At 40.4% G+C, this 16,271-nt stretch overlaps 1 protein-coding gene across 3 annotated transcripts in view; it reads left to right on the top strand.

The window, feature by feature from the left end:
- The first annotated feature begins 10,358 nt into the window (after nt 1–10,358).
- The window catches only part of Golgb1 (golgin B1), a 48,972-nt gene continuing 43,059 nt past the window's right edge, over nt 10,359–16,271 (top strand). For all 3 annotated transcript variants that reach the window (XM_034514813.2, XM_076942895.1, XM_076942896.1), the window contains exons 1-5: nt 10,359–10,403; nt 11,857–11,951; nt 12,943–13,095; nt 13,266–13,418; nt 15,178–15,306. In XM_034514813.2, the coding sequence (XP_034370704.1) occupies nt 11,859–11,951; nt 12,943–13,095; nt 13,266–13,418; nt 15,178–15,306 (528 nt within the window). In that variant the 5' untranslated portion in view covers nt 10,359–10,403; nt 11,857–11,858. The remainder of the gene's footprint in view (nt 10,404–11,856; nt 11,952–12,942; nt 13,096–13,265; nt 13,419–15,177; nt 15,307–16,271) is intronic.

Genomic DNA, 16,271 nt, shown 5'->3' on the forward strand with positions numbered 1-16,271 from the left:
TCGCCCACTGCCTGCTGCCCTACGTGGCCCGGGGACACAGACACCCGGTCAGTCTATCGGCAGGGTCGTTCCTATCCGGGGAGCCCCGGAGGCGGGCGAGCTGTTCAGCCCTGCGTGCACGGCCCTGTGTCCGAGCGGCCTGGGGAAGCCAGCCTGGGCACGGAGCCGGGGAGGCTGGAGGTAACCTGTCCCAGCCCTGTCTGTGCTCGCTCGGGCCCTGGACAAACTTAGTGTTCCACTGTCGCGGTTACCGCGGTCGGAGGCCCACGAGTGATCCTGCTGATGGGTTAGGAAGATGAGGGAGAGATGATCCAGGAGGAAGGGAACCTCGAAGGGAGTTCTGGAGGAAAAAACAAAAAACAAAACCCTTGGTTTGGCCGTGTTGCGGGCATTTGTTGATGCGCAGCAGGAATGGAACAGAAGGGCGAGCGAGCCCCAGGGCGATTGAAGGAAATATTTGCCTGGTTTATTTAAAGCCCCACAGTTGGTCTGTGGGGGAGAGGACAGTTTTGAGAGCGGAACAGATATTTAAAATCATGGATAAACACGTTGACTTTTGGAGATAGTTGGAAGCTCTCCAGACACTTAAAGGAACAGATTTCCAGATTTGAGCAAGATGACTGTGGAAGAGTTTATAACAAAGTGTGGAGGCCTTTCTAGAAACATAAGTTAATAAGGTTTGGATGATCGGAATGACTGTAAAGGGTCAGATTCAGGAAATGTTCTGTTAGAAAAATGAGACGACTTGGAGTGTCCACGGGGGAAAAAATTGAAGACAACTCAAAATTTCAGAGGTGAGAAGTATACCCAAGTGGTAGGTCTGAGGCCCTGGCTTGAAGCATTGTGTGTTGATTACACTGCTTTTACTTCCTTGATCCCGGTAGGACCTTTTGATGCTTTCGTCTTCACTGAGTTTGCATTTGTTTGACTACAGAAGTAGTTTCGGAACATTTTTAATTGCATATGCTATAGTAAAACATCTTGAACATATTCCTAAGTGTATGTATTAAGTAGATCCTATGTTAATTTGGATAGTGTAAGGATAACTCTGAAAATGCACCACATAGATTATAAAATATACAAAAAAACCAAGAGAATTAAATGAAAAAAAAATCTGGCCTACAAGGCTCACAACAGAATTTGAAGATCACATAAAAAGTGCCTCTTGGTTTCTCAAGATAATTGTCAGCGTTTCTGAGGATTCCCATGATTTGAGGGGGGCAGTTGGGGGGGGGTTCCCATTGTACTGTAATATATTCCTAACAGTAATCATTAGAATGTATTTTTAGAAGGTTTTCCTTTTAACTTTCTGATTGACTTTTAAAGTTCACTTCTTTTTCCCAACACCCCAACCCATTTGGATTAAAGAGATGTTGATATTATGCTGATTTATAAAACATACTAGAAATAAATTATTTGTGACATATCGATGCTCAGTACATACTGTCTGTACTTAACAACCCTGGCTGGGCCGCATAAAATCCCCTTGCCCCTTTCAGGCTGGGACTCAAACTCAGAGCCTTATGCACGTGAGGCAAACGCTCTGTTACTAAACCACATCCCCAGCCCTTAATGAAGAATACTTTATGAAGTAATGAAGAAAATGAGAAATCTTCTTTCTTATTTTAGGGTCAGTTATATGTGCTTTTTCTTTTTTCTTTTTTTCTTTTTTTCAATAGTTCCAGATATACCTGGCTGTCCTGGAACTGCCTCTGTAGACCAGGCTGGCCTCTGCTTCCCAAATGCTGGGATTAAAGATATATGTTGCCTCTGCCTAGCTCAGTTATATGTGCTCTTGATCAAAGGAAATTCAAAACCAAAGAGTATAATTATAATGCAAAGAACAATTCTATCTACTTACCTGTCTCCATTCCCCACTCTAGAAATTCTTAAATAATTTGCCCCTAAAACACATTCTGACTGCCAGTAGTACATACTCCTCCCACCCCAGAGTCATAATACATCTTTTTGCCACTTAATATTATACAGCAGCTCTGAGCTGAATGTCTGAATCATAAGGGGCTCAAAATAAAGCATTCTGAGTATTCATATGCTGACAGGAGAAAGGCCTGCATTTAAGACCCAGAAACCACATGTTGGCTCACAACCGTCTATAATGTGATCTGATGCCCTCTTCTGGCAGGCAGGTGTACATGCAGAGAGAACACTCAAATAAATAAAAACGAAAGTCCAATGCCATGAAAGTTCATGCAGAGATGATTACAAATACTTTGTAAAATTGCTGTCAGTCTCTTTGTATAAAATATACATGGAATATAAATGATTTTTGTGTTTCAACTTAGTTCTTGTTCTCAACATGGCTCTTTTATATGTGTATTAACACTCCAAACTCCAAAGCATTTCAAAATCCGAATCCAAGAATTTTGACATAGTATATTCAATCTACATTGAATATCTTCAGTAAACACAAGTGTAAAATGCTACCTTACTCTGTCAGACAGCTATACAGCTTTCCCTTGTAGAAATTTAGAAAAACAAAACAAAACACCAGTTAGCAGTCCTCCCCTGACTGGCATTTAGGTTACTTGCAGTCATGAACAGTCAAGCACTGCTGAGGGGACATCTTTGTTTCCATGTGTGCTTGTGTCAGTGTGAACCTATATGTGGAAAAATAACTTACCTGAGGGCATACCGAGAATTATTTTAGTTTATACATTAATAACAATAAGGTCACCCATATCACTATTAATGTCTACCCTTACCACCACCACCATCACACGCATACACACATCCCTGTTTTCATCCTGGATGAAGAGTGTGGATCGAGGAAGTACTCAGAAAACGGGGTGTCTTTTGTGTGACACCACTAGCCAAAAAGCTTGTAGAATTGTGTTACTGGACAAATTTACTTAAATTCCCTGCGTCTTAGTTTACTCATCTTAAAGTCAGAGCTATTGATTGTATCTCCTTTTTAGCGTTTTTGGATAAAGTGAATTAAACAATCAGGACAAATACTTCTATGTAAAGCCCTGGAGCATTGCTTGGTAGGCAGTGAGTGGTATGTGTATATATGCTGTAGGTACCACTTATTTCTAAGTTAGTAAAGATTGTTTTTTCGTATTATAAAATGTTATTTTTGCTTGTAAAGGTCTATCCTAATCTCAAATATGGATTTTCTAGCTGTTGTCGCAATACTGTCCTATTATAGTCTGGTTGTAGATCACTTTGAAAATTAAGAAATTAAAAACACCGAGAGCCAATGACAGATGCATGAGATGAACCTGAGTGGCTCAGTGGCCCGTGGGCGTGTGATTCAGATTTCAGAGAAAGGGGTGGGAGTGCACAGAGACACACGCTTCTGCTGTTCCATTACTTTCCTTCTATTCCTGTGCATGTTAATTACGGTCTCTATGGTTAGGGATGTGCCATCTACTTTTTTATTTGTATAATTCCTAGTAAAACACTACGCACCAGATACATATTTTTAAATTAATAATTGTCAATAAACAATGAAGGCTTTGAGAAAAAAAATTTTTTAAAAATTTATTTGTATTTTATTTTAAATTTTATTTTAATTTGTATGGATGATTTGTTTTGCTTGTGTGTATGTCTGTGCACTAAGTATGTGTCTAGTGCCCCTGGAACTGGAGTTACGGATGGTTGTAAGTCACTATGAGAGTGCTAGGAATCAAATGTGTGTTTTCTGAAAGAGCAACCAGTGCTCTTAACCACTCAGCCATCTCTCCAGCCCTAGGCTTTTTATTTGATTTTGCATTACTCCTTAAAATAAGTGTCAGGTCTTATGGCAGGGAAGGCGTGGCGAGCATGAACCTGGAGAGTCTGTTTCTATTTGCCTGTTTTATAGAAGCTTGGCCTTCCCCTGGAGCTCTGTTTTAGTTTCCTGGTTAGTTGCTCTTTGTGATCCTGGCACTTTACAGAATGACAGCAATCACGTTTTCCTCGTGTGAATTCACCACAATGTTTTCTTGTTTGCTGACCTTACAAGCATATTTGCCATTTGTGTTTTGTGAAGAGCCTTATAGAGAGAGAGAACCATCTCGCTCCATTTGGCTTTCATGCTCTTGGATTCCTAGGCTTTGAGCTATACAAAGCTCTCAGCTGTGTGAAAAATGCCTTTCATTCCTTAGTTTCAGTTACAGAAGACCCTCTTGGCTCGTGGACTCACGTTAGTTGTCTTTAACTGGTTCCCTCGAATCTTCATCCTGAGATGAGGGAACGGGCACTGACAAGGTAAAATGACTTGGGGGCATGATGTGGTGAAGCTGCTGGCAGAAACCTGTCACTCGGCCCCCGGACGGTGCTTTTCTGCATGCCATCCCCTTCGCATCCACCTCTAGATTTTCTTCGGTCAGCCCATTTTATCTTTTAATGCTAGTGTGCAGGGTGTTTAAGGTACAGTGCTTCGGGTGAGAATGTATACACATGCCCGTACCCTAGCATGCTATATTTATTTCTTTTAAAAAGTATGACTTAAAAGCAGTTTAGTAATCCTGAGCCTGCGATTTCAGCATTTTTTCTCATTAATCCTAAAAGCAGTACATCACAGTGCAAGCTACCCTGAGAAGTAAGTTGCATGTGGGATAGGCAGGCCTGTAGTACAGTGGAGTTGGGGAATCTGAGTTGACAGTGATGGAAAGCAGCCAACTAATTAAGGGTTTATACGTCAGGGTGTGTAACAAAGCCTGGCTTTAAGTCTGAAAACTCCCTTATGAATATGATAACTAGCCTAAGTTGATGACTACTTACTGCACGCCTAAATCCCAGCATCATATACCGTACGTACAGTACAGCTATCAATAAAAACTTCCTAATGGGTGGCTTTAAACATAATTGTTTGACAATTTGTTAATTTTTCTTTAAAAAAACACTTCTCATTATAAGAAAAGAGATTAAGAAAACCACACTATTATGTGTATGTATACATATATATATATATATAATGTGTGTGTGTATATATATATATATATTCATAAGTTACTGTAACATATAACTTGGTTAATCATTCTAGAAGCCCTATCCCATTTATAGTCCCTTCTTTCTAAATAATCACTTCTTTGTGGTTTCCTTATAGTTTTATTATCCAGATGGGAAACTTGCCCTTTTAAAGCTTGATACATCTCCCGTCTTTTTCCTTTCACTTGTGTATTGAGGAATGTAGGTCCTGTGGAGTTGGACACTGTCTAGGAAGTTCAGAGTGTTCCTCTGTCCTCTGCATTTTTTCAGAGGTAGCAGAATGAGTGGTGTGATCTGAGTTTTTGTCCTTTGTCAAGACTGTAGAAGGTGGTTATGTTCTTTCATCATGAAAGTCATAATGTCTGGGCTTTGCTCTGTGTTCAGCTGTTGGTTGATCAATATCTAGATACATTCATTCATTAGGTTTTTCAAAATGTTAGAGTAGTTGTCTTTTCAGAATAATTTGTTGGGGTGTGGGGAGGTGGTACACACTGTGTGTGTGTGTGTTTAGGTTGGAGGTCAACCTTGGGTGCCCTCAGGAACCCTCTACCCTTGTTTATTTGAAACAGGGTCTATCACTGGGACCTGTGCTCATTAATTGGATTCTGTCGGCTATCTAGTGACTCTTCTTACCTCTACTTCCCAGGGCCAGGGTTACACATGTGTGTCATTCCCTCCTCTACTGTATGCTTCTTAGGAGATAAAGTTCAAGTGGGAAGGGCAGCATAAACCCTTATATTATCTGCTTTCTACAGTTATTGGTTCAGATTCGATAACTAGCTAGTTATTACATTCTCTCAAATTTAAATTTATTTATAGTTTTTGGTCTATTGCAATTTCATCTTCTGTTAATTCAGGCCTTCTGTTTAGCCAGAGGGAACTTGTTGAGGGATCCTCTTGACATGATTGTAATTGTCTCTGCTAGCTTCTTGCTAGCTTGCAGGTTAAGATGTCCATGTGAGCCGGGCAGTGGTGGCGCACACCTTTAATCCCAGCACTTGGGAGGCAGAGGCAGGTGGATTTCTGAGTTCGAGGCTAGCCTGGTCTACAGAGTGAGTTCCAGGACAGCCAGGGTTACACAGAGAAACCCTGTCTCGAAAAACCAAAAAAAAAAAAAAAAAAAAAAAAAAAAAAAAAAAAAATGCCTGTGTGATTTTATATCTCCTACTTTTCTAGGAAACATTCTCATTAGACACTTGCCTTTGTGACAAGACTGCCATGTGGACACTGAGATTTATCACTGTTACTAAACTCATTTTTTTTTTAGTGGATAGTTGGGGAGAGATGAAGATAAAGTATATGGTAAATACCTCACAAACTTATACTAATGTTCCCAAACCAGATTTAAGATCAATTTGAACTGTGTTATATATTTCTCCTGTAGTACATCTCTGTCCTCTTTTCTTACACTGAAAGTTTGATAGAATTAATCTGTCCTTAATTACTAATGTGCTTTAATTCTGCATTCCACATATAATAATCTAGGAATAATAATACCCATGCTACTACTCTGATAGTTAACAACTTTACAAGAGTTTTATTTTTATGTATATTTCCATTCTTCCTAATAGCCATAGTTGTCCTATATGTTGTTAACACACACTTACCATATCCTGCCCCGCCTCCCAATCTTGGGTTGCATTAACTGTATGGTTGGTATTCACCACCAGTCTTCATAAGGATTTCTTTCTGCATTATGGTTTCTTTAACTTTTCTCCCATAGAATCTTCAAAAAACGCTTTACAGAAAATGTTCTATGGATTTTCTTGCCCATTGTGTAGCGTCTCGTCTGTGCTTTTGATATGTGGCTTTCATTTTTGCTGGAAAGGAAATCTTTGGCTCACCGTTTGTTGAGTATGTTAAGTCTGTGGCTTTTCTGGTCCAGGTATTGCTGTAAAACAGTGTTGTGACCATCTTATTTCCTTGCCTTACTAGACATTCGATCTTTTGACATGAAAGGAGTGAGTATTTAAATCGAATAATTTTATTAAACAATATGATTGGTAATTGTGAATTGATATTCTCAAATACCTCATGGGCTTTTTCAATACGTAGTTTTAGATCTGTTTTTTAAGTATCAGGTAAGCATTCTTGGATTACATATCCCCCCATCTCTGCTCTTCCTTAGCTGTTTCTTCAGAAAACCCAATCCAGGTTGCTTCTTAAATACTGTTCTCACTTAACTCTTTGTTTCTTTGAAAACAAATAAAACTATTAGAAATAATTAAGTAAAAGGTTTTTAATGTTAATATGTTTCTCCTAGTTTTCGCCCAGTGTTCTCTTAGGTTAACATGCTGCATTAGCAGTATACCAAAGAAACCAAGATTGCAGGCCTGCAGTCACAGCATTCGGGAGACCAGGGAAGTATATGAGTTCAAGGTCATTCTGGGCTATAGTGCGTACCCTGTCTGAAAAAACAAACAGAAAAACGCTATTTGAGTGTGTGTTACTACACACACACACACACACACACACACCATACTAAACCATATCATACACATACATAACAGGCCATGTCAAGCTATACCAGGCACATATGATTTGATCCTCTTTGTACCACTGGGATCATGGAACATCTCCCAAAGATAAGGGAGGTCCCTGTCCTTGTCACATGAGAAGGAAGACCCTCTTCATGTCAGCGGCTCTTCTCTATTTGGCCTGGCATGTTTATTAGTGAACAAATACCAACTGGCTCTTGTCCTTTCTTGGTTTGTTGCACTCCAGTGGCTACCCTCTGCTTCCTCTTGAATGGATACCTGATTTTGTAGTGGTTGTTGATTTTGACTGTTGCTACATTAACTTGGGAGTTGATAAGAAACTTGATTAAATAAGGACCTTTTGTTGTTTAGGGTTGTTTGTTTTATCCAGATTGCCAAGAGGCTTTTAGTGTTAATCTGCTTGCTTTGTTCTTATGTGGGGGTTTAAGAAGCACACAAATTCATGCTTGTCTGCCTGTAACCATCTTCTGAGCCCATCAGTCAGTTGTTTTGTCCGGTTTGCTTATTCCCAAAGGTGGCATGTAAATTCTAGAGATAGAATGATTCTGTCTGATAAGGTATATTCTGATATGATTTTCTGTAAAAGATTTGTGCAAATATTTATATCTATGAAAGATTCATTAATGATTATATTCATTTGCTTTATTAAAATCTCTCATAGAGGGCTGAGTAGTATGTCTACATAGCATTCACAAGTCCCTGAATCCTCAGCACCACAAAATAAAATGAAGCAAATTAGAAGAGTGGCCTAGGAGTATAGTTCAGTAGTAGAGTGGTTATATAGCGTTTGTTGTGTAAGGTCTCAGATTCTATCCCAACACAAAACAAAAGCAGCACACAAAACTGTAGAAAGTCGGACTTAGAAAGTTGAAAATAAAATTTAAAATCTGTGTAGTGATGAGTTGAGCCTTATTTTCAAACTGACAAATGATTATACCTGGCCCTCTGCACTAATATATGGCCCCTTGTTACCGTTCCATTCACTAGCACTGTAGTGCGAGCAGGTAGTTATACAGGGTCCTATGCTATCCTTCTCTCTTGCTTCTCCCATCTCACACATCTGGGAATGTGTACGCTACATTCAAGAAACAGCATCCTTGCTGGGAACCATGGCCACCCTAATCCTCATTACCCAGAGCAGGAACAGCATCCTGGTTGAGGACCATGGCCACCTTAAGCATGACTACCCTGAGGAGAAAGATGCAAATTACTTTTTATATTTCTCCCTTCTGGGAGTTTTTAAAGTCCAGATATCATTTAAACACAGATCATAAAATTCACCATAGTTTCTAGTGCTATATACACTTCAGTTCCATTTCAATATTTTTTCTGTCACTGCATTAATATTATTTTATAGAATATATGAACTGGCAAATGCCATTCCTCTCACTGTGTAACGTAATAGTTATGAAAGCAAATTAATTTTAGTACAATTTCAGATTTATTTGTAACTTAAAAAGATTATGGGCTGGAGAAGTGGATCAGTAACTGAAAGCAATGGCTGCTCTTCGAGAGGACCTGGGCTCAGTTCCCAGCACCCATGTGGTAGCTCACAACTGCCCGTAACTCCAGCAGATCCAAAGACTGTGTGCTGGCCTTTGCAGACACTGCATGCATGTACATAGGTGCATAGACTAGACATACACACAAGCACAGCACCCATACACATGAAGTAAACATTTTAAAACTTAGAAATATTAACACAGAGATATTACATATTCTTTTCTAATGTCTCTTTATGTGAGCAGTTACACAGTTTTCAAAACCCTAAGTGTTATGCAGGGCCATTAACTAACTACAGGGAGAGCTCACTTATATTTCACCGTGTTTCCCACTGAAAAGTCCTTTCCCATTCCAAATTCAGTCTGACATCCTATTTTGGATTTAATCAACATGGCCTCACTTTTTTCTTTTCTTTTCTTTTCTTTCTTTCTTTCTTTTTTTTTTTTTTTTTTTTTTTTTTGTTTTTTTTTTTGGGTTTTTTTTTTTTTTTTTTTTTTTTTTTTTTTTTTTTTTTTTTTTTTTTTTCCAAGACAGGGTTTCTCTGTGTAGTCCTGGCTGTCCTGGAACTCACTCTATAGACCAGGCTGGCCTCGAACTCAGAAATCCACCTGCCTCTGCCTCCCAAATGCTGGGATTAAAGGCGTGCGCCACCACCGCCCAGCAATTTTTTTTCTTTTTTCTTTTTTTTTTTTAAGATTTTATTTATTTATTTATGAGTTCACTGTAGCTGTCTTCACACATACCAGAAGAGGTCATCAGATCCCATTACAGGTGGTTGTGAGCCACCATGTGGTTGCTGGGAATTGAACTCAGGACCTCTGGAAGAGTAGTCAGTCCTCTTAACCACTGAGCCATCTCTCCAGCCCCCTCACTTTTTGAAGAATGCAGGAGAGGTGGTTTTAGAATGTCCTGTTTTAGTTTTTCCTGGTTTCTGCTCTGACCTTGGGTTTTGGGTTTGCAGGGAGACCCCTACAAAGGTAAGAGAATCACATCAGAGGGCCTTTATATTGTGGCAATTGACAGGGGCATGTAGTCAGGTGAGGGTGGAAATAAGTTCTACTTCCTAAGGGGGAATATTATTATGTTAATATTTTAGAATTAATCTGTAAGGCAATTTGTTTCTTTTATTTTAATATATGTATTTTGTCAGTGTAGACTAATAGATACAATTTTAATTCAATTACATGTCTCTCTGTGGCTTTGATTAACTTATTTTGTGAATTTTAAAAATTTTATTGTTTAAATATTTGTCCATTTTATTTTATGTATGTGCACGTTTTGCCTGCATGTATGTCTATACACCAACTGCATGCAGTGTCTGAAGAGATCAGAAGAGCACATCAGATCCCCTAGGACTAGAGTTACAGACACTTGTGAGCAGCCTCGTGGGTACTGAGAAGCGAACCCTGGGCCCTCTGGAAGAGCAGCTGGTGCTCTTAACCTCTGACCAACTCTGCAGACCCTACTGTGAGTCATTTTTAGCTCCTTCAGGTTAGCTCCTTGTCATGTGACCCATTTTTTCTCCAGCTCTTCCTTTCTGTCACTGTCTCGTCTTGTATCTTCTCTGAGTAACCTGCCATTTCTTCAAGCAGGAGCTTTTCATGTATCGCTGTGTTTGATTGCCTTATGTTTTTGTTCAAGAACTTGAACCTTCTGTTATGAGCATGTGGGCTGTCGGCCTATAGTATAGTAACGTGTCTCTTCCGTAATCTCGTTTCTTTTTTCACGTTATATATTGCTGACCTTGTGAAATGAGTTGCACAGTGCTGCCTCCTATCTTCTGGAAGCAATTTGAACTTGGTATTGTTCAATCCTTAGTTATTGGTCATCACCCAGTCACCCACCAAGTGGAGCTCCCATGACCTAGATTTTTTTCTTTTGTCAGAAAATCTTAAATACAATATTAACTCAGTATCATTGTGTGTGGGGTGGGGTGGGGGGATGGGGGGGTGTGGGGAGAGAGAGAGAGAGAGAGAGAGAGAGAGAGAGAGAGAGAGAGAGAGATTACTGCTACATATTCCACCAACAGTATAACTGTTTTCAGGTTCTCTCATTTGCTTGAAACTTGGTAGCTTGTACCTTGTAAGGAATTGGCTTGTTTTACCTATTTTTCTGAGTTTGTGGATGTAGGAGTATTTGTGTTTCCTTCTTTCACGTTCTTCATTCTCTCTCCCCCCTTAGTGTATGCCAGGTCAATACTGATGCTCTGATGTCAGTTAAAAAATACTCAGGCTCCTATCATCGTTACTGATCTCTTTTAAGAACTACCTTTGTTTTAATTTTCTATTTACTGATTTCTGCTCTAGGCTTTTTTTTTTCATTTTTTCTGCGTATATTGCTTTTTGTTTCCTGTTTCTAATTCCTTGCAGAACAGGTATGAGGTATTGCTTTCAGCCACTGACTAATATAAAGATTTACAGTCTATTCTGAACAGCGAATTCACTGAAATCACATGGTTTGTCAGGAAAGCTACGTGAAGGAACAGGAGTCCAGGAAACATGAAGAGGAAAATTTTGCTGAACCTTGGCATTCAGTTGAAAAATCAGAAAAGGATAAATCTAGACAAAGGAAAACTTAAGATTTTTGCTTATAAACAGAACTATGATGAAAGACAGGGCACTAAAGACAGCCTTTAGGAGGACATACTTGACCATTATGCCCTTGTATTTAAGGATTATCTTCTTACATTTTACTTCTCACATTGATCCTAGTGACGGGGCTAATAATATGGAACCTGTGCAGGACAGGGTGTGTCTGCACCATGCACTGCCTGGCTGCATACTGCCTTCAGTGTGTCCCACTGTCACATAGATGACACGGGGACCAGCGTCTAGCAGCACCTGCCTGCTTTGCTCATGCTCGGAGCTGCCTGTGTCTGCCTCTATTGATCCTTGCGTTTTCTTGTCTGTTTCACCTGCAGAGATGCTGAGCAGATTATCGGGATTAGCAAATAATGTTTTGCATGAACTATCAGGCGATTACACTGACTGGAATTTGATGGCTTCCTCAGAAGCTGTGAGTAGCTCTGTTGCATACAAACTGATAGGACTCCCATTCTCTGCTCTTCTGAGGAGAATGGCTTAAGCTAGAGGGGTGTGAGCAGACTCCTTCGTGCTAAGCAGAAGTGATGACACCAACAAAAAGAATCGCAACTCTGTGGTCCTCAGGCTTGGCAGCCACACAGCTGTGGGGATGGAAGCCAGGGCTAGAGGAGCTTGGGAAGCTCTGTTGTCTGCTTAGCCTGCTTCGGATGGCTCTGTCTGAAGAGGTCCTTGTCCTCGTCTCCCTCCTTGGGAACATTCCTCCTGTTTCAGGGGAAAGGAGTAAAGAAAACAGCTGTTTACTTCTATAAATTCACCTCCCACTTTCTCTTAGTTTACATTGTATTTTCTGACCCTTAAGGAATCAGAAGTCTATTAGCTTTTTGAAAGGCAAACTGTTAAGGAAAAGTTTTTTTGTTTTGTTTTGTTTTTAATAACGTCTTTCATTTTTATTTTATTTGTTTATTTTGTTTGAGGCAGGATCTCATGTATCCCAGGCTGGCTTCAAACTTACTATGTAGCTAGCCAAAGATGGCCTTGGACTCCTGATCTTCCAGCCTGTGCCTTCTGCATGTTGGGGTCATAGGTGTGTGCTGCCACGCTGGCTGGTAGAAGGTTGGGAGTTGAAGGCAGGCCTTAGTGCAGTCACACAAGGCCTTCCCTTCACCAGCTAAGCCACATCCCCAGTCCGCAGCTCACCTTTAATTTTAAATGTTGGCTTTCTCCACTTAATAGTATGTAATCCTCGACTTCCTTGATTTCTTTTCCTCTTGGATAAAATTAGGATAGTAGTACTTTAAGTTCAACAAACTACTGCATTGTAATGCTGAAGTGAACTGTTGCCGGCTTAGTTAGAACTCAGCTTCTGAAGAGAGGAGTTGGGCAAAAGATGAGGCAGGGTTGTGGGAATTTCTGAGGGTAGTTTTCCTTGTGCATTGTTTTGTTTGTTTTTGTCTAAATATTAGGAATTACCCCAGGAATCTGCCATGGAATCGAATAATAGCACTCAAGAGGATGTCCTGGATCGCCTGGCTGATGCAGAGAAGTTAGTGGTGGAGCTCAAAGATCTCATTAGTCAGAAGGATGCTCAACTCCAGCAGAAGGACGAAGCTCTGCAGGTATTGTTGTTTGGATCAATGGCAGAGCACTTGATAGAGACAGGTCATTAGCTTAGACTCTTGGAGAATCTGGTTCTTATTTCTATGCGTAGCTCACTGCCTGTCTTACACAAGCTGTGTGCGAGGTAAAAGGTGAATTCACATTTGTTGTCTTCATTGCTCGATGACAGGAGGAAAAAAAAGCTGCTGAAAACAAAATTAAAAATATAAAACTTCATGCAAAGGCCAAGATCATGTCCTTGAACAAACACATAGAAGAAATGAAGGCGCAAGGAGGGGCTGCTCTGCCTCCAGAAGCCCAGGCGGAAGAGCTGCTCTCCAAGGTATGAGGACAGGCTACAGACGTGGTGCCTCCCGAGCCCTGCACAGCAGCCGTGGTGTGAAGAGCGCCGCCCTTGCCTGTGCTTTGCCTTGACTGAAGCCCACACGGGGAGAGCAAAGCGTGGGCTTGAGCTGCTGCCACCCTCAGAATTCCAAAGGGCTGACTGGAAGGAATAAGTCCTGGAGAGTACTAATAAGTATAGAGAGGAGAAGCATGTGCTTTGCGGATGACTTTGATTATTGGTTAAAACATTAAAAACTATGATCTTTAAGATTTTGCCCTGCTCTCAAATCCTTTCATTCCTTAACTAACATAGGTTATTTTCTATTCCTGTAAGCAAATAGTGGTAGATTGATGTTTTATGAACTATGGGCTAACTTGCCTGGATCACTCTGGTCTCCCTGTAAAGAGGCTCCTTAGTTTATGGCTGCCACCACAAAGCAGTGTCTAGTCAGGATGCAAGGGACCAAGGAAAGTGGTCCTTAGGGAAGCATGGTGTTGCTCAGGGCGCATTCTCTTCAGCTTTCCCTTCAGAGCCACATGAAGTTATCTACATAGAGAACACCAAACATCGGGTTTTTTGAATATTTGTGCAAATTATTCTGATGCAGGTGTGTCACTGCACACTAGTTACAAGTCAGCCTAGACCACCCTGTGGGAGACATCATTGTGTTTCCTTAATTTGTCTGTTGCACACTCTTTGACTATGATATTATTATTCTCAGAAATGTTAATTCATGGGGTGGAAGCAGGGGGCTTCAGGTTCAGAGTCATAGCCTCTGAGGGCCCTTATTACTTCTCAGTGCCCAGGTGAGCCTTGCCGTTCAAAGACTAGCATTCAGAGGACATTACCTTCCCTTGTTTGCACTGGGGGTATAGCTCAGTGAAAAGCAGCTGTCACATGTATGAGGCTCTAGACTTAGGCCTCAGTACAGCAGGAGCCCAAGAAGGAGGAAAAACAGAATAGAATTGTTTAACATCTCAAAGTTGATTTTAAGAAGCAAGGTAATTTCTTTGTTTGAATTCTTTTCTTCCTCTATGGTTCCTATGGTAACTCTTCCCCTGCCTGTGGTGGCAGACACTGACTTTTTTCCTTTCCATGTTTGTCCAGGTTTGTCAAACCTCCCTTGAGTCATGTTAGGTTTTTAAATTATTTTATGCTCTGCTTTTCATTTTAGCTCACTTCTTCCTTAGCCCTCGGGCCTTGTGTGTCAGCATCTTATACCTTCATTTCCTCTCCCCGTTAAATAAATGATGTCCACTTAGTCCCAGCAACCCTTTAACCATGGTATACTTAGTGAGGGAGAGGTGGTATTGGGAGGGAGGGAGGGAGGGAGGGAGGGAGGGAGGGAGGAGTGGATTAGACAGATCAGAGGCAAGAAGAAGGTGTCAGATCCCTTGAAGCTGGAATCACAGGTATTTTGGGACCCTGGCTTGCTATGTGGCTCTAGGATCCAGAGCCTAGTCCTCATAGATTAAAACTGAGCTCTTTCCAGCCTGAAATCCAGTGCTCTTAGTTTTTGCCTTGTTCCTGTCACAGGCTTTTTTGTTTGTTTCAGGCAGGCTTCTCTGCAGAGTCCTGCCTGTTCTGGCCATCTAGAGCAGGCTGCCTTCTAACTCAGATCCTCCTGCTTCTGCCTCTGAGTGCTCCTATCCGGTTAATGAAACTGTAATTAAATGTCTCTAAAGGGCCAATAGTGTGAAAGATGGAATATGTATGACTACAACTTTTAAGTAAGTGACTTTATCTCATTTTTCAGCATGATAAGAGTTTAACAGAAGAAGAGATGAAAGTAGAAAAAATAAAGCATGAACTCCAGGAGAAGGAGAAAATAATTAGCAGTTTGCAAGCCCAGCTGGAGCAGGCACAGTCAGAACAAGCCTCGCAGGTAGGAATGAGTCACCTCGTTAGCATTAGGTAGCAGATCACTCATGGCCAGCGGATACTTAGATGGTAAATGCTTCTTTTTTTAAGGGTATATCAATATTAAGTTTTATTTTGTATACTTTAATATTATAGTAGTAGATAGTAACCAATACTTAATAATATATAACATGCACTTATTATATTTAAAATTACTTTACATGTGTTTAAATATATTTTTAATTCACTAATACTTGAAGAACAAATAATGGCCTTTGAGTTCTGAGCTTGTTTTTTTCTTTTGTAAATGCCTCTTGTTACATAGTCAGTAGCTATTTCCTTCCTATTAGCCTTCCCTGCCTGCCCCTCCCGCCCTCCCTCCCTTCCAAGTGTAGGGATTAGGGTTTGCAGTGGTATATGGTGCTCTTGCTGGCATTTGTACATACTCAGTGTATTCTGTCCGTATATGGTTCACATGTCTTCCGAAACTTGAATTTTGTGATTGACAGAGACTGCTCTGCTCCATTGCTGTTCGTTTCTTCCTTGCAGACTGGTTTCTGTTAACTTTTCTGTTTGGGCTTTGTCTTCAGTATTTATTATTTTTATTGATTATATTTTTTTTAGATTTATTATTTTTCCTCTTTTATCTGAAGGCATTCTGTTTTATGTTTTGTTTTCTCTTTTGGAATGAGCTTTTTTAAAGTCAATTTCCTGGTTAATTACTACTTTTTTGAATTTTTCTGATTTTCCTCTCGTCTTGTACACTTTTTAAAAACATTTTTAGCTCTGAAATGAGTTCTAATTTCCTTCAGCACATTGTTCCGCGCCTTAGTCTTCATGAGGTTTTTGCTGTTGTTTGTGAGGCAAGATCTCATCTTGTAGCCCAGTCTCCCCTTGAACTTGTAGCCGTCCTCTTATCTCAGCCTCTGGGGTGCTCAGATTATAGCACGAGTCACCATGCCTGGCTTTCTAGTGACACTACATGATTAC

This window comes from Arvicanthis niloticus, chromosome 12, assembly GCF_011762505.2.
Source record: "Arvicanthis niloticus isolate mArvNil1 chromosome 12, mArvNil1.pat.X, whole genome shotgun sequence".
Classification (NCBI taxonomy): Eukaryota; Metazoa; Chordata; class Mammalia; order Rodentia; family Muridae; genus Arvicanthis; species Arvicanthis niloticus.